This window comes from Miscanthus floridulus, chromosome 9 (genome assembly GCF_019320115.1).
Source record: "Miscanthus floridulus cultivar M001 chromosome 9, ASM1932011v1, whole genome shotgun sequence".
Lineage (NCBI taxonomy): Eukaryota > Viridiplantae > Streptophyta > Magnoliopsida > Poales > Poaceae > Miscanthus > Miscanthus floridulus.
This window is the reverse complement of record NC_089588.1, coordinates 75,504,823-75,522,874: the sequence shown is the minus strand read 5'-3', so window position 1 is coordinate 75,522,874 and position 18,052 is coordinate 75,504,823. Positions and strand designations below refer to the sequence as shown.

General features: G+C 43.1%; 3 protein-coding genes across 4 annotated transcripts; all 3 read left to right on the top strand.

Annotated features, from left to right (window-relative positions):
- The first annotated feature begins 238 nt into the window (after positions 1 to 238).
- On the top strand, positions 239 to 4,722 carry LOC136482169 (uncharacterized). The gene is made up of 13 exons (XM_066479401.1): positions 239 to 503; positions 605 to 666; positions 1,213 to 1,440; positions 2,346 to 2,429; positions 2,551 to 2,606; positions 2,699 to 2,834; positions 3,021 to 3,117; positions 3,225 to 3,291; positions 3,383 to 3,481; positions 3,564 to 3,653; positions 3,737 to 3,891; positions 3,986 to 4,093; positions 4,325 to 4,722. The coding sequence occupies exons 3-13, from the start codon at positions 1,224 to 1,226 to the stop codon at positions 4,491 to 4,493; spliced, it is 1,278 nt and encodes a 425-aa protein (XP_066335498.1). The 5' UTR covers positions 239 to 503; positions 605 to 666; positions 1,213 to 1,223; the 3' UTR covers positions 4,494 to 4,722.
- Positions 4,723 to 8,042: 3,320 nt separating this feature from the next.
- LOC136482167 (disease resistance protein BAK6) lies at positions 8,043 to 10,073 on the top strand. 2 transcript variants are annotated; one of them, XM_066479398.1, is made up of 8 exons: positions 8,043 to 8,125; positions 8,201 to 8,333; positions 8,564 to 8,635; positions 8,726 to 8,869; positions 8,977 to 9,120; positions 9,240 to 9,320; positions 9,424 to 9,476; positions 9,831 to 10,073. In XM_066479398.1, exons 1-8 carry the CDS (start codon positions 8,047 to 8,049, stop codon positions 9,866 to 9,868), a joined length of 744 nt encoding a protein of 247 aa, XP_066335495.1. In that variant the 5' UTR covers positions 8,043 to 8,046; the 3' UTR covers positions 9,869 to 10,073. The 2 variants fall into 2 exon arrangements, with proteins under 2 accessions (XP_066335495.1, XP_066335496.1); XM_066479399.1 differs by lacking the exon at positions 9,424 to 9,476.
- Positions 10,074 to 13,828: 3,755 nt separating this feature from the next.
- On the top strand, positions 13,829 to 16,367 carry LOC136482168 (uncharacterized). The gene is made up of 4 exons (XM_066479400.1): positions 13,829 to 13,936; positions 14,068 to 14,241; positions 14,413 to 14,625; positions 15,653 to 16,367. The coding sequence occupies exons 1-4, from the start codon at positions 13,931 to 13,933 to the stop codon at positions 15,710 to 15,712; spliced, it is 453 nt and encodes a 150-aa protein (XP_066335497.1). The 5' UTR covers positions 13,829 to 13,930; the 3' UTR covers positions 15,713 to 16,367.
- The last annotated feature ends 1,685 nt before the right edge of the window (positions 16,368 to 18,052 follow it).

The following is an 18,052-nucleotide window of genomic DNA, read 5'->3' as shown; positions in this document are numbered from 1 at the left end:
CACGCTTGGCGTTGACAGAGCGGTGACCAAACCCGTTCGCTTCATGATTAGGATCTCACCTTGCTCGAAAGCATGCACTCAAGACTAAAATAAATTTAGAAAAATACAAATACTTATACGAAATTGATGACTTAAACGTGTGGATAGGTTCCACTATAAAAACCTAACAAAATATATTATGCCAGGTGGCCAGAGATTCAACTATGCGCCAGAGACAGTTCTGAACAAGACGTTGAACTTGTTATCTCGCAGTCTCGCGCCCTTGATACTTCTGAATTTAATAGCACTGGCGATTGCACTCCTCCCACGACGGTGGCCATAGTTTAGTCGCTGCAGTACAAGCTCCACATGGGGGCGAGGACGAGGAGGCGGGTGCCGCTCCTGTGGCCTCGCCATGTGCTCTCTCTCCCCGTCCTCGGCTCCTCCTCCCTCCTCGGTATCTACATGACATTATGCCAAGATCTCTCTCTGATCTGACCAGAGCCGGGCCACCGCTGCCATTCGCGTCTGCTCCTCGCAAACCCCTGTCTCGCTTTGCCCTCCGTTTCGCCAACTATAAAGCCGGGGGTCCTGTGGTGTGTGACCTTTTTATACCGATGTGCAGTGCAGGGTCAACTTCGTCGTCAGGCTTCTTGGTTCCAACAACCTTCCTGGCTGGGTCACTCTGTAAGTACACTGGGCTGGGGAAGTGAGTGCCTCATGTTCTTGATTGACTGATTATTCTTGGATAGGATGCTCATCGATCTTGGCTGCTGCTTTTGCTAAACCCTTTTCTGGCGATCTGTTCTGTTCATCTTTGTTGAACGTATACTTTTGGTTCAGTTGAGTTGCCATATAGTATTTCAGAGTGTGGGGGCTGAGATCCACAAGACCAGAACATGTTTGAAATACCTGGAATTATTTACTAGGGAGATTTTGGTACAGGACACTAATATACTGTCGAGTTCTTTGATATGATTTTCAAAGTTGTATGACATGATGAGCTCGAGTTTAGCTGACTCTCCCGAGCTGAAAGTATTCGAACTTTGTATATTTGATTCATTGCTTAGTTCTTTTCTGTGTTCACTGCATTCATAGTTCAGTTGTTTTTTTTTCTGTGTGACTCTGCTCTCTTCATTTGATTCCTACTGTTGTTAATTCTCAGTCAGTTCCAAATGCTATTTCAGAACATTTGATGGTAACTCCACTCCTCTGAATTTGACTATTACTCAGAAAATGTAAAGATGGGGTGTGGTCCATCAATCCCCGAGAAGTACAGCATACGAGGGAAAGGGCGCAAGCGCCGGAGCATCATACAGGACGTTGCTGTGTTCGTGCCCACCATCCGCATACCGGTGGCTTCTGACATAGCTCATCCACTCAGGGGAATAGTTTCCAAGGATCTCGTCGATCGCCTCTCCACACTCCGTGCTCATGTCGTTGCGCTGGCTGAAGAAATCTGTAAGTTCATCACTGATCTGTGGTTACTAGGGATGAAAACGGTCGGAAACGGTCGGAAAACCTCTCAACCGTTTTCTACTTCTACATTTGAATACGAAAACGAAAACGAAAACGAAAACGAAAGCGATAAAGCCGGACACGAAAACGAACACGAACTTACGGAATATCAAAAATTTCGAAAACGAACTAATTCGAGCGGAATTATGTCGAACACGGTCGGTATACGAAAAATCAATACGGAATATTAACCCGTAGGACCAAGTGCATAACAATTAACAAGTACATAATAATTAACAAGTCTTACAACTTTCTTAAAAAGTATCTCCATTCGACACGATATAAGGAAGATATGATTTTTTTTAGACAACAAGCGCTTGTACGTGATTAATATATCGCTGACTTTGTTTAATTTTTTTGAACATCTTCAAGACATCAAATGAAAAAACTAAGAACTAAAAAGTTGTAGATCTCGTCGAGAGCTACAATTTTCATATAAAAATCATCTTCATCTGAGATCGTATGAAAAAGATATAATTTTTCTAAGGTTGGACTTGTAGTGGACCAAAATTGGTTTAAAGTTTAAACCGAATTTCGAAACCGAATTTCGAATTCGGGATATTCCGAATTAAAAGTAGAAAAGTAGAAAACGGTCGAAAAAATGTCTAAACCATTTTCGTTCCGATTTTGAATTTGTTGTTCCGAATTTCGAACCGAATTCGAATTTGTCCGAAAATACGAATTCGATCGGATTAAATGTAGAAAACGATACGGTTCGGTACGGGATATTTCCGTACCGTTTTCATCCTTAGTGGTTACTATACTATTGCTCTGCTCACCAGCAGAACTTGGTTGTTGTAAAAGGTTCTAATTTACTGTTTTAATTGGTGACCTCATCCTATGAAAAGATTCTGCGGACGTATCAGCTGTTCAAGAACTGCAACATGCGTTAGAGGAGTACTTACCAGTTGTTCTTGGTTTAACAATGAAAGGTTTCAACTTTTTCTTATTCACTTCTGTATAATCTCTTTGTTTTTTGAGGAATCTCTTCTGTATAATCTTCATGGTTAATTACTCAAAGAGTTATAATGAAACTTTGATTGATCTGAACAGAGAGCCGTCTTGAATCATCAGTACAGTTCAGATGGAAGACCCTAGACGATGACCAGGTGAGAGTTTGGCAACACCTTTGCTATTTTAGTTCCTGTTATTATTTGGATGCCTTTACTGATTGAATTACAAGAGGTTATTTCTTATTCAGGAGTGTTGTTTGGCGAGTGCATGGTACGAGGTGCTCTCAGTGGTCCACATGATGGCCATGCTTGCATTGTTTGAGGCTAATCTATTACTCATTCCAAAGAACAGTCAAGTTGGTGGTGAAAGGAAGGTATCAGAAGGTCTGTTCATCTTTTTGCAGTAGATATCAAAAATTGTTTTGTTACTACTAGTAATAATTGGGGAAACTTCGTCCTCATGAATTCTTTTGGTAGCAGCATAAGGAGGACTATATCTCCTCATGAATACTTTGTCGCATATGGTAAAAAAAAAATTGGGGAAATGACACTTTGTGATTACTTCTGCAGATGCAAAGAAGGATGTTGTGGATTCATTGCTGAGGGCGTCGGGATGCTTAGACTATTCCGTGCATCGCATACTTGTTCAAATACCTGCACAAGTCAAGTATGCACTCACCCTTCAATGCATATTAGCCAGGAGAAGTATGAAGTTATCACCTCTGAATGTTCCTTTAAGTAAGTGCTTACTATACCTTGTGCTTTCAACTGCAGAAAGAGTTTTCCAAGTTATTTGCAGGAGGGTATGCTTGAGGCCATCTCAATTCAGGCATTGGCTCAGGTAAGTTCACCTGTTATACTTATATATATATTTTTTGATATCATGGTGCTGAATTTGTAATTAGCTTGTACTGTCCAACTGCACAAAACAGTGTGTAGAAGTACAGCTTGGCTTGGCTTCTGAATGTGAAAAGGCAACATTGTCAGTAAAGAGGAGGCTAGCCTGTGAGCAAGTTAGTTATTTTTCTCAGGTCAGTATTGCATAACACAGTCCTACAATTGACATTTTCTTCAGTTATTTCAGCGTCTAACAATATTGCTACTTATGCTCAGGCTCACTATTGTCTGTCAGGATGCGATACAAGTGACTCGTATGGAAAGAAGCTTCTGCTGTTCCTGAAGTGGAAATGCATGGAGGCTAAGGTTGTCTGAAGAAACAACATATATAATCCCTTCAGATACACAAGACTGAATTTCTGATGTTAATTTATTATCTTGCCCATCAGGCTGTAGCATATTACTACCATGGTCTCGTACTCGACAAGGGCGGTGAACCAGCCAACCATATCAGCGCAGTCTGCTGCCTCTCTGCAGCTAATGACCTACTTTCAGACAGCAAAAGGGCTTGCTTGAGTTTCTGCTTGGCAAATCCTGTCACAAGGTCTGATACTACATTACTACTCCAACATAGCTAATACGTTAAATTAATCAAAATATGTGCTGACGGGATCTTTTACTTATTCAATTGTACGTAGGGTACCTCCTCCTTGGGGTGTCATGAAAAACATGCACAGAAAAATTCCAGATGTCGCTTACAAGAAGTTTCAAGTGCATGGGCATCTGTTTGAGCAAAACAAGAATAGGTAAATCCCCAGATCCTAGGACCAACTCTACATCTGAAATGGCAAATTTTACAGTTGGAAGGTTGTTGTTTGTTGATTCTAATTGCTTTTGCCCAAAAATAATATTCAGAGCATGTTGAAAACTGAAATGGTAGTCTGCTTGAATTAGGCTCAAGAACATAGATGAACAACCTATATCATTCATATTTATTGTTTTGCTCTAGTGGTAATTTCACTACTTTCCTGGCGCAGCACACTTCAATCGGTTCCTGATCTACCAGAGTTTGCGCTGTCACTGAGACCGGAAGGATACGAGTTGCCAAGCACTGATTCAATCTGGGAGAATGTTAATGGCCAACCTCAGATTCAGAGCCTCAAGGAGCATCTGAACGATGGCGAAGATGAAGTAGATTCAAAATGATAGTTCTCACTTCCAAATGCTTCCTTTCATTGTACCACCAAACGTAGCAGAAGTTATACTCTAGAATTCAAAATGCTTAATCCAAAATGTTTTGGATTCAGCATATGCCACAACTGCATCTGTATAATTGCACGGATTACCGTATGAAAATAGTAAAGTCTTGATGTATAATAAAATCATAAATAATGGGAAAGAATAGTTAGTTTCTTACTGTAATCACCTTAATTTTACTTTCCCAACTGGAAGAACAGAGCATCACAGAAAAAAAAAACTATGGCACACATTTCAATAAAACAATAATTGTCCATTAGCCTGGGTGTGCTCATTCATCATGTGCATGAAACTTAGAACTTGATCTGTAGTAGACAATTTGAAAGGTCAGTCTCACGTGTTTACTAATTGTCGGAGTTATGTAAATGGGATACCCCAAAGCACGGCTTTAAGAGCTGATTAGGAAGGAAAGGACGAGAGGAGGGAAGACACGTATATGCCTTGTTCATTTCTATTATAATCCGTACTTTTCAGCTTGTTTTTTTTTCAGCTGGAACAATGTTTTTCTCTAACAACAAATCAGCCGGAACAGTGTTTCGGCTTGTTTTTTCAGCGAAGCGAACGGGGCCATAGTACGCCTGCCCAGACGAGGCACGCACGCGTACACCCCCACCAAGTACAAGGAGGATGGCAGCCCGTCTGACAGTTCGGACATAGGGCAGAGCGTCGCCTCGGTCAGCACCCTGCTGATAGACAAGACCACACCAGGGCATCGCTACGTCACCCCCCGTGTGGCTCAGCACCACCCAAATCCCGTCCAGCCCGATGGACGGACGTACGATCACACCCACCACGATGTGGGGACCACAACAGGGAGTCAGCTCTCCCACTCTGACCGGATCCTTTGCCCCCGATCCGACCTCAGGAGGTCGGGGTAATAGGATCCCGACCCCGGGAGCAGGCAGCCCGCGATGGAACAGCCACTCTCCCCGTGACATCACGACTTCTCCTCAAAGAAGCAGAACGCCAGGACAGAGGCCACGATGACATAAAGCAAGCCATACCGGCCAGGGGAGTTGGTGAGCAACCACAACTCCCGTTGCGCTGAACAGTACCGCCACCGTATGCCACGCATTGGCGTAAGGAGCAAGCCGAAGACGACCATACCCCGACACGACAACAAGTCCAGACGGACTACTTAACAAGCACGCTTGCTTCTCCACCCTTCGGGCTCCTAGCCACTCGGGCTAGGAGAACCCTTACTCTGCATGTAACATAGCCCCCGCAGCTATATAAGGGGAGCCAGTCCTTCTTTCGAAAGGATGGACTCCAAGTCGATCGACTTCCGGTTGAAGTCGATCGACTTCCTACGATAGGTTCTCCCTTCCTCAAACTCTTCCCTCCAGTCGGACTGTAGCTTGTATACCCCCTGTTGTAAGCCTTTTGGAGCACTTTGGCATTGAGGAACACGTACTCATAGGTCTCTGGCACTAGACGTAGAGTTTCGTCCTAAATCAGTATAAATCATTTTTGTGTCCTGGGTGCTGACCATAGAATCCCTTAAATAGCGCAGCGATAAATTTACTGGTCGGTTCTCAAAACACCGACACTACTCCGGTTGTCGGACAAGGTTATTTTTGTGCACTTCATGATCCTTCCGAATGAGTCCAACGGTCTGAACAGTAAATGTGAAGAAATGCTTTAAGGTCTGGATCAACAAAAATGATTCATTTGACTTTCGGACGTATAATATTATATGTAGGAAGAAATATAGTTAGGAAAGTTCCACTCACCCTTTGATAAAAGAAATGCTCCACTCAAACATTTTGACTCCAGGACTTAACTCACGTGCTGTTGGAAGGATCTATGGAAAAGCTGACTTACTGCCAAATGTTGCCTTATGGGTTAAGCATTAGTGACCGAAAGTCAGCCTGTGGGAAGCTTTTGGGAAATTTTGCTATAGGTCCCACAAAGAATCATGGTATTTGCTATGGGATCCATAGGAAATACCATAATTGTCGAGTGTACTATCTGCCTTTGTTTTGAAAGAAACTTTTTGCTACGAGGTTACCACGTAATAATTTCAATCGTGTACTTTAAAATGAAGCTGTCTAACAACACAACACATCTGACCCATGTACATACGTAACTCTTCTAAAAGTCTAGAAAATTAAGTAGTTAAAAGTTTTTGAGCTTTGGTTCCTAATTAAGACTAGTGATTTGTGAGTATAGACCACATAATATAAAACAGAAATGCATGAACAAATTATGTAGACTGGATTTTATGAGTATAGGGATGTGGCTCATGTTACCTGTCAAATTGATACAATATGCTAATGATTCAGCCACATCATTGGGGGCCAGAGTTGAGTGGCTCAATCTCAGCCCACTGGTGCCGGTTTGACAGTTGTCACAAAATATATTTTTTAAAGAACTTATGTTGTTATTTACCTATTTATAGCGTATAAAATGAATTCATGAAAAATTAAAGTTTCAGTAAACATGTACAAACGGTACAAATTAAAGTCCCCATTCATTGTTTGCACGAATCACCATGTTTCTTTCAAATCAAGTTCCTTAATGTTATTTGTACCAACAAATCCACTTTAAGGGCATGCAACTTTTTCCCAACAAATATTTCTTTTGTCCAACATCCAGCTTTGCTGCTAGTATAAAAACATAGAGAAAATTTCTCCTTAGTCACTCTAAACTTGCTTGATTGTCTCTCCTATGTGTAACACCTAGCACCCAAGAACTTGCACGGTTGCCTCATTTAAACTTGTGCGGTTTCTCACCTAGCTAGCTCCCTGAAGGACTTGAACAGAAGCAAAGTTTAGGGGTGTAAGGTTAAATGATGCAAGATTGCAAGTTTAGGGGCTATGTGTGATAACCGTGTAAGTTCAAGGAGACGAGAAACTAATTAGAAAGTTTAAAGGGCCACTTGAGAAATTCACACAAGCTCAGGGATATATGGTGCAATTGTCTCTAAAACAATTATCATTTCTTTACAAGTTGGATGATCTACGCCAGGCAGCCTTAGCCGTATCATCATCATAAACAATTGAACACAGCAGACAAAGAGGTTGCGAACACTTTGTGCCAGGTGGTAGCAAACGCCACGTAAAACATGAGTCCGATGGTGTGTATGTAAGCGCTTTGCGCAAAACCAAAATGTACCTTGACTATCAGGCCTACGGAGGCCACTCTGAATGAATGAAATCAAGTGGGGGATCCTCTCCCCTTCCGTCGACTTACGAAAAAAAAGGTGAAGTTTTACTTGGTCAGAGATAATGTTAACAAATCTAATCTAGCACTTACTCGAAGGCACAACAATTGACTAGAAATCTAGGGGTAACAATTGACAAATCTAATCTAGAACTTACTTCTGAAGAATTTTTAGACAAAACTTACTTCTGAAGAATCAATGAAGGAAAAAAATGTTAATCAGACTGATCAAGACAAATTAATTCAACAGCCATCCCTTTTATTTATTCATAGAATCGTGTATAAAAAGCCTCCCTCTCCACCATCTGTGTGGCAAACAGTTCTGAGGTTCGCAGCAATGGCGGCCCAATTTGCAGCAGCAGGAGTCCTCACCGGGCTTCTCGCTCTTGCAACATTTGCAAGCTGCAACACTGAAGGTATACCGATCAACTAGCAGACGCTATTTTCAATCTTAGTCTTTCCTGAAACATGCATGCTGTTGTCACTTGAAGGTGACATACTGTACAAGCAAAGGTTGGCATGGAAGGACCCAAGCAATGTGCTGAAGAGCTGGGATCAGACGCTTGCCAATCCCTGCACCTGGTTCCATGTCACCTGCAACAACAATAACTCCGTCGTCCGTGTGTATGGCACTCTCTATTTGTTCCCTCTACGAGATTTGCATAGTTTTCTAATTTCCTATGGGAGCAAGTATAATCATCCCTATTTGTACCTTTCCAGAATTCAGAATCTCTGAAACATCATTAGACCGTATGCAGTAAATTAGTCCTGCATCTAACCACTAAGGACTGAAAGATACAGTACTTATCTAAAAACCTTGTCAGGCTGAAGTCATTGTTTCTTGCTTCCTGCAGGGATTTGGGCAATGCAGGCATCTCCGGCCCTCTGCTTTCAGATCTTGGAGAACTTGAGAACCTCCAGTACATGTATGAATCGCATAACCTGTAGCAAGCAATTACTGAAAGCATCATAGAATGGCAATTTCCTGAACATGTACTTTCCATGCATGTTTGCAGTGAGCTGTATGGCAACCGCCTGAACGGTTCGATTCCAGAGACACTGGGCAACCTGACTAATCTCATCAGCTTGGATCTCTGGGTCAACCTGCTTACCGGCCCAATACCATCTACGCTTGGTTCCATCAGCACGCTGCGATATCTGTAATCAACCTTTTAACAAGATTTTCATATGCCCTTTCATAAGACAACCCTGAATTTTGACTACTATTTTCTAAATTGCACATAAATGGAATAATGGTGTTCTCCAGGAGGTTGTACCAGAACAACCTGACGGGGCCTATACCATCATCGTTTGGCAATCTGACTAACCTTCGGGAACTGAAGCTTCAAGAGAATTCGTTGAGCGGCGCTATTCCGGCCTCCCTTGGCAACGTCAAAACATTACAGTTCTTGTATGTCATTGCTCCTAAATTCGCATACTGTATTTTGAATAGTCGAGAAAGATCATACTAGTGCTGTTCAATTATATATTTTATGTAGTAAATTTAACTTTTGGCTCTTCTTTGCACAGGGAATTAAACGGGAATATGCTGACTGGCACGGTTCCATTGGAAGTCCTCTCCCTTGTCATTGTTGGCAACCTGACCGAACTGTGAGTAATATATCAATTTAATACATCATTAGCACTTCTACATGTACGGCTACATTATATCATGTGAGTGATGATCTTTTTTTCAAACATTGTCTGCATTTAGAAATATTGCTAGAAACAACCTGGATGGCACTGTGACATCGTCCGGACTGAGAGGTACTGACGTGATTGTAAATCCCAGTTTTGATAGGGCCTTGTTTAGATTGCAAGTTTTTTCACTCTCTCTGTCACATCAAATCTTTAGACACATGCATGGATTATTAAATATAGATAAAAAAAATAACTAATTACACAGTTTGATTGTAAATTACGAGACGAATCTTTTGAGCCTAGTTAGGCCATGATTGGACAATAATTGTCAAATACAAACGAAAGTGCTACAGTGCCAAATACTGATTCCTAACCTCAATCTAAACAAGGCCTAGGTTTAGCTTTTGGTTTTATTTTCACATGCATATACAGTATATATGTAGTGATGCTTACAAGAACTACAATTTGGCATTGTCACAGTGTCTGCGATTATCCAGGATATGCGGAAGACTGCATAATGGCTTGATGAGTCCTTGGATCAAGGCTTTGTTTCAATTTGCTTCATGCAAACGCTGGAAATAAATGAATAATTCCAATGGGATGCATTGGTCTAGACATCTTGCAGTAGAATATGTTTGTCGAGTTTAGCTCAATTTGTGAGGAATAATAGATAATGCGAGTTGGACAATTCAATTTCTCTTAAAAAATGGCTTTTGTCCTCAATAAAAATAATCTCTTATATAGTATATATACAAAGCAGAGTTTCCTCTGCGTTCTCGTCCCCTTCGGCCTCCCTCTATTCGGAACTACTACCTTCATTCCAAATTATAAGTCATTCCAACTTTAGTCAAAACACTTCAAATTTGACCAAAATTATTGAAAGAATTATAAAGATTTATGACATGAAATAGGTATACTATGGAAATATAATCAATGAATAATCTAATAATACTTATTTGATATCATAAATATTATTATTTTATTATATAAATTTGGTCAAACTTGAGATTCTTTAACTCTCCAAAAAAGTTCGAATACCTTATAATTTGGGACTGGGGGAGTATAAAATAACATACAACACCGATCGCTACTGCATGGTGACTTGATAAGTGTAGTGAAAAAAAGATTACTAAAGGCCTGATTAAAGATATATACTAGGTTATACACCACTGAAATTATATAGTTTCGCTTTGGATATTAATATATATCGAAGAAATTTCCAGAAAAGATTAATTCTTTCTTGGATTAAAGGAATCGCTGGTTTGCTAGGGTTGACTCCTAGTTGACTTAGGTTGCTTAGGGAGAATCGGTGAGGTTGATTAGCGAATTTGGAGTCCTTGCCCTAATAGTGAATACTAGGAACCTTTTAGAGAGGATGATGTGGTGATTCTTTGGCTAAGAGGGACTATGCAAGGTCATCGAGGAGGTTCTCGAAAAAAGTTTTATTTGGAACGACTTTGGGTCGTGACAAAATTGATATGAAAGCATACTCGCATTGCATATGTTGTAAAGATAAATCTCGGATCCATGGAGAAAAATGCCACACTCTTAGATCAAGATATGCATGTGTGTGGAAAAAGATGATAGACTTATTCTATACTCCTTAACATGAATCATCTCTCTCTAACTTTTATTTCGAGAACATGGTTATCTTTTCTCTTTTTTTTCTTTCTTTCTTTCTTCTTCTTCTTCTCCTCCTCCTCCTCCTTCTCCTTCTCCTCCTCCTTCTTCTTCTCCTTCTGCTTCTGCTTCTTCTTCTCCTCCTCCTCCTCCTTCTTCTCCTCTCCTCCTGCTCATTGTCCACTTATCTTCACTTCTTCGGGCAGCGGAACAGCTTGTTCCCGACTCCTCTTGGCATCCGCCTTGTGCGTCCTCTCACTCGTGCACTTCGCTTGCTTCTTCTACATAGCCTTCTCCTCTTCTCACTCCCCTACCCGCCTCCCTGTTCGTCTCTTTCTCCTCCGTTCTCCTCTCCTTCTCCTCATCCCTCCTCTCCTTCTCTTTCTTCTCCTTCTCCTTCTTCTTCTCCTCCTCCTCCTCCTCCTTTTATACATGATCTTTATGTGCTCGTCATCATTTTTCCAATACTTTTGCATAGCCCATGTACCTTCTGCAAGAATATTAGAGAGAGATCACATTTGGAACATGGAGTATTTATTTGGTAGAAATAAGAGGCATGTTTCTGCGTACTTCCAGTATAGAAACAACATATATATGTGGCATGTACGTGATCTTGATCCTGGGAGCATGATAAACTTCTCAACAAGACTTGACAAAACTCAATACAAAAGCAAGTAGCTTATGTAAAAAGTTTTCAACATGAATAACTAGATATGGATCTGGTAGGAATTTTCTCACCATTGAGGAGTATGTGGAGCTATTGATTTTGACATTTTATCAAAAATAAAATTCTCCAAGACTTTGAGTAGAAAAGGTTGGATTTCCATGTCAATGCAAATTCTCACTTCACAACAACTTAGTCAATATACTTTTCCTACATGATATTTTTCCCGGAAGCACCAAGTATATCTAAGTAATAAAGATTATGCATCTGTCAGTATGGTTGGATAGGGGACGCATTGGCGGACATTGTCGTCAAGTGTGTGCTAACTGCTAAGACACGTCACCTGCTCACGGTGATATGGAACAGCTTACTGGCATACCCGCGAAGTTGTTGGCCAGTTGCTCCATGTCACCATGAGCGAGTGAGGCGTCTTAGGACAGATTTTACAGTAGCACCAATCCCAGCGCGTCCCCGGTCCAACTTTACTAGCATATGGCATCATGATATTTCTTTCGACTGAGATTATAGTATTTTAATAGATTAGAGATCTAGACGAGTAATTTTATAGTTTGGGACCAACGTGAGAATCCTAGGGACATCTCTATAATTAATTATGAGTGACGGATCCACATATCAGTTTCATACTAAAGTGCCACGTCAGCTAAAGGACTATCACATGATTGTTTTGGACCAGGATGAGATAGTTAAATAGTTTAGGGACCTAGATATGTAATTTTATTGTTTGGGGACTTGAATGAGAATAACGTCATAGATTAGGGACCGTCAGTGTAATTTACTCTTTACTATTTAATGTCTATATTCTTCTTATTATTAATTTGGTCACCTTTTAAAGTTATAGTTTCACACTGATTTTTGACTTTGATTTCACGACACAATTGAATTTAATAATGAGGATTTTTGTTTGGCCATATAAATTGAAGATTGACTCTCACACGGAAAAACCAGCCAAGCTATAAATATGTAGAGGACTAGAGGGTGACGACCGATCGACAATATACATTTGACATACCAATCTACTATATTATATTTCACAATGTGTTTTTTTATCTCAAAATCCTATTATGTTCCAGAGCGGTTAGGCCGGCTAAGGTAGCCCATAGGCCTTGTTAGTTGAGTCTCAAGAGACCTTACTAATGTGTCGTTTGTATGACACGCTTTGCAAGACTCGTCCGGTAATGTGTTGTGTGTATCGTGCTTGACAGCGAAGGTACAAGAAGACATTTTGGTGTGTGAACAAGGATCTGGTGATGTTGTGTAGAAAAGCAGTCTTAAGAGTAGGTTGGGTTTGTAATTTGTAATAGATTCTCGTGATGGAGTTTTATTAACTACTCTTGGATTTTTTTTCATCCAATGTTTTTTTTTGCGAAACTTTCATCCAATGTTTCGATGTCACGTGCATTTTGCTTTTGGCTCACGGAGGGAAATGCACAGCCTAAAATTTAAAGATGAAATCACCGTGTGTCAAAAAGTAAAGGGCGCCCTGACTGCCGCTACGAAACCACCAAGGTCCAAGCAAGCAAACATGAGGAAACAGCGTGAGCCAGCCAGCCACTGCCGTTCACCCTGGCCGGCCCTGCTCATGTTCTGGAGCTTCTTCGTTCGACCGTTCTGGCAGAGCAGCGGTGTGGTGATGACCCGCGGCCACGCCCACGCCCTTTCGGTTCGGGCTTTCCTCTCCAACAAGACTTCACGCTGCTCACTGCCGCAGAGGAGCAGAGATCTCTGCGTCCAGAACAGAGCGTGACCGACCATACCTACGCACGGCCTGGCACGCGCTGCGGTCAGCACCACTGCTGGCTGTGCGCCTGCCCTGCGTAGTACGCACGCACGCCACAGTCCCACTGTCCTACATAATGGCCGCACCGGCAGCGCGCGCTCTGGGCTCTGCACCGCAGGACGCACTGTTGACTTCCGCTCTTCCGACCACAGGGGACCGTGTCCGTCCGGGACTCCGGGGTCCCCGTTGCCGGCTTCTCTCCACAGTTCCATGGCATGGCACGCACGCTGCACGACTGAGCCCATCCTGCTGCAAGCCTGCAACCACCTAACCCCATCTGCGGCCGGCATGCGGCATGGACGGACACCAAACCAACGTCCCACTCCACACCACTCTTGACTAGTAGTAGCTCTCCCAAGCCTTGCTCTATAAATAAATATATAAATATGCACGCCTCGCCCTTCAGCTTCCCCTGACTGACTTCACACTCACAGTTGACACACTCCTCGACCCACGACTCCGATCAGCCTACGACAACGCTTGGAGCTGCCGGCAGCCATGAAGGTATAGCTCACTCCTCTGTCGGATGACCAGCCATCAGTGCCTTCCCCATAGATCGTCTTGGTCGTCTGCTGCTGATGGATAGCGTGAGGTTCGCATCTGACGCCTTGTCTTGATTTGTGTTTTGTGAGTAGGCGCGGACGAAGGCGCGGGCGAGGCGGCAGCGCATCCCGGCGTTTGGGGAGTGGAACTACGCCTACGTCGGCGCCGGCGACTGGCCTGTCACCCAGTACTTCGACTCCGCCTTGCAGGCCGGACAACTCGTCGTGGCGATACCGCCCTCCTCGCCGCCCAAGCCTGCCAACAAGGTGATCGATGATGTAGTTGCTGCAACTATCCATAGACTACATACAATTTTTTTTGTTCATCAAAACACTTGTGTTGAGCCGTTATGACAGATGGTGAAAAAGCTTAATGTTATTATTACTTGTACTGAAGTTCGGATGCAATGTCGTTGTTGGGTTGCTCGTATATGCTAGGTGGTGAAGTGGAGGGAAGAAAGCGCCACACTTGAGCTGGAGGACGAGGACGAGAAGCAGCGGCAACATGTGGTGGTGGGGCTGGGCGACCACGGTGGCGCGGTGAAGAAGCAGGGCAAGCAGGAGAGCCTGGTGGTGGCCCACGACCGCGTCCACGCCATGGACCAGGACCTCTACCACATCCCGCCCGACATGCTCTGCCATGAGCCCAGGGTTAGTACTAGTAGACCCTCTCATTTTCACTCATCAAAAACTACATTCAGCTGGCTGCTGCACAAATTCATCATGGACAAGTTAAAACATACGTAATAGATATTTGGCCAAACACGCACGCTCCCTCCGTATTTTAGTCATGAAAAATCCGATCATAGTAGATTTTTGACCATTTTATCATACTATATATTGTCAATCGCTAAAGAATCAATATCATTGCAAAAGCACTTTGAATACAAGTCCACTGGTACAAGCTTCAAATCCTAAACTCGTATACTCTTTGAATAATTTGTCGGTCAAAGTTTATATAAGTTAACTTTTTTCTAGTAAAAAAACTTCCTTCATTTAAAAAAGAATGCAATTTGAGCATCGTACGAGGTTAAAGTTTGTTGAATTATACTGTGTGTAAAAGTATTAATATTTATGAGATTAAATAAATATCATTAGATTTGTTATATGATATACTATTTTCATAATATATCTATTTAGTGTCATGTTTCTATTTCTACCTATAACATATTTGGTAAAAATGTAGATATGTTAATACAGATTGCATTTTTAATTGTATTTGTTTTAGGATGGAGGTAGCAATATTAACATTCTGAGATGGAGCAAGTATGATTAACATTTTGAGTAGTCCTAGTTATGTAGTCCTTGCCACATCACTGGTTCAGTGTGAAGCCAGCGTTCTTTTCTCTTTTTCCTCTGAGTCAGAGCAATGGAATCTAGTACTACTGTCAATAGTAATAAGAAGTTGCTGTTCCTTTTTCTAATCTTGGCCTTGTTTAGATTGAGAAAAATTTCAACCTGATGAATAGTAGCACTTTCGTCTTATTTGGTAAATATTGTCCAATCGTGGACCAACTAAGCTCAAAAGATTCATCTCGTGATTTTCAACTAAACTGTGTAATTAGTTATTTTTTTTACCTACATTTAATGCTCCATGCAAACGGCTAAAAATTGATGTGATGGAGAGAGAGTGAAAAAACTTGAATTTTGTGGCTATCTAAACAAGGCCCTTGTGCAGAAACGGCTGACGAGGAGGAGCCTCTGGATAGGCTGCCTGGGTCTCGACTGCGTCGCCTAGGGATCCACCATGCCAGCCACCTGCTGCGTGCCCGATGAGGATGACTGCTCATCATGCGTCGCCTCTCGCCTGCCTTGTTTTGCGTGTGCCTCTCCCCCGTCCCGTCGTCCACCGTCCTGTAAAGACACTCCGTAGCAGAAAACCATGTCCATCATGGTGTCACTCGTCATTACACCGTCTCCCTCCTCCACTGTCCACTGTCTCAGTCTCAGTGTTTTGGTCCTTGTTGTACGCGTGGAGTGTAGCTAGACAGGCAGTGGACGGGCGGATGCGACTTTGATGTGGCCGTGCCTGCCTCACTGCCTGACGCCCCGTTCCGGCCGGCAACGTCATTTCCCCGTGCTGGAGACCACTCGAGCGCTGCTTTTCCGATTTCCATGTCGTGCGTGCCGTTGCCTCTCTTACCCCGACTTCCGTGCAGGAAGAGGGAGCTACTGTACGGCCCCGGTGAACCCGGCGGAAAAGGTTGTGCGTTTGTGGAGGGGGAAAAAGGTTGACATGACATCATGGCCTTGTAGTATTACTTGACGCAACTCTAATTAAGTTCTGGTTTAAATTTAGGTGTAAAGTTTTAGGTGCCGTATAATGTGTTTGGGTATTAATAAAAAAAATAAATTACAGAAACCGTCGGTAATTCGTGAGATGAATTTATTAAGATGAATTTATTAAGTCTGATTGATTCGTCATTTGCATGTGTTACGACATTGGTTTCGTAAATTAGTTGAATCTCAGTAAATTAGTCAAATTATGTAATTAGTTATTTTTAGTCTATATTTAGTACTTCATATGTCTATACGTTCGTGGGATAGAGTAAACGTTCGTGGGATAGAGTAAATTTTAGAGGAGGAACTAAATCAAGGCAACATATCAGGCCATCGACTTGTATAAACTTGGAAATTATCGATGAGGATCATTATATCATGATCTAAAGGATAGGGTGAAGGAGTTTAAGCTTAAAAAAAAAGCCGACACGTGGGACGTGGGGGGTTTTAAGCGTAAAAATCTTAACTCTCACTCTATCTACTTATCAACATCTAGCGATTCTGATCGGTAGTTTAGTAATTTTGATTGGTAATTTTTAAGTTTACATAGCTTGGTTAGTTTGGACTGATCTACACAAAGTCTAAATAGTTTTTCTAAACGAAAAAGAGCTCAAAAAGCCTTGTTCTATGGGTGTCGCTGTCGATGTGTTGCTTGTCTCCATGGGCCCTTGTTGTGTTATTAGTAGCTTGTGTAACCGTGATAAGATTCCCTCTGGGGATTTGGAGTTGACAATGATGGATGAATCACGTCTGCCCTCTCAATCATGCTAGCTAAGGTTAACACATTGCAGTGCAACGGTGGTGCGCTAAAACTGAAAGGAGCAGGACATGAGCGCGGCCGCAGGAGGTGCTTCGACGTGGGCGTCGTGGCGAGCGCGCTCTATGCCGTGGGCGACGACGTCACCGCGCAGTACAACTGCTCCAAGGCACAGCCAGCTGTAGAGAGTAACCGTATACGTGTACATCACTTCAACAAGGTACCGGCAGGAGGCGGATCCAGAATAAACAAATGTTTTTTTTGAGTTAATTCCTCTGTCCCACCAAGATGGACATTATAGAGTTGGTCACGTAGATCAAGAAGGAGGATAAATACCTGCATTACTCCTACACATCTGCTACCTTTCTGATTTTACATGCACCACAGCGCCACTCACGTCTCCGTGTTTTCTCACCTCCTGGCGACGCAAAGAGTAGCTGAGCAGGCATGGACGGACCGATCAGCTTAGGCTGGGATGGCTATAACGTCTTGCTTTGTGACAAATTTTGAACGGTACAACGTCATGTATTATGGGAAGGAAGGAGTACTTAGAGATTCCCCGTATACGTGTACATCACTTCAACCGTACTATACATGTACATCACTTCAGGATGGATTCCCGTTTCCACGCTAATGATCATTACTTAGAGATAGGAAATAGGCCCCGCGTCGCCCCCACGCCTAGCGACTCGGGTGGCGACTCACCTAGCGCCGCCCCCACCTCTCCCATCCCTCTCCCGCCGCGCTGTCGCCGGAGCGGGCCGTCGGCAGGGCCGCGCCATCTTCCGGGATGGCGGTGGCAGGGGCTCCCTCGTGTGGTGGCACTGAAAGGGGTGGTGTGGGCACTCCGTCCTCTCCCCCGTCTCTCCCCTCCCTCCATGACAGAGCAACAACGGCGGCGGGTGGCGGAGCCCGCGCGGGCGGCAGCGCGTGAAGGAGCCAGATCTGGCGCCTGGATGGCCTGATCCGGCGTCGCGCGCGGCGACATGGCCGGGGGCGAGCGGTGGCTAGGGAGGCGGCCACAGCTGGTGCACTGGGTGA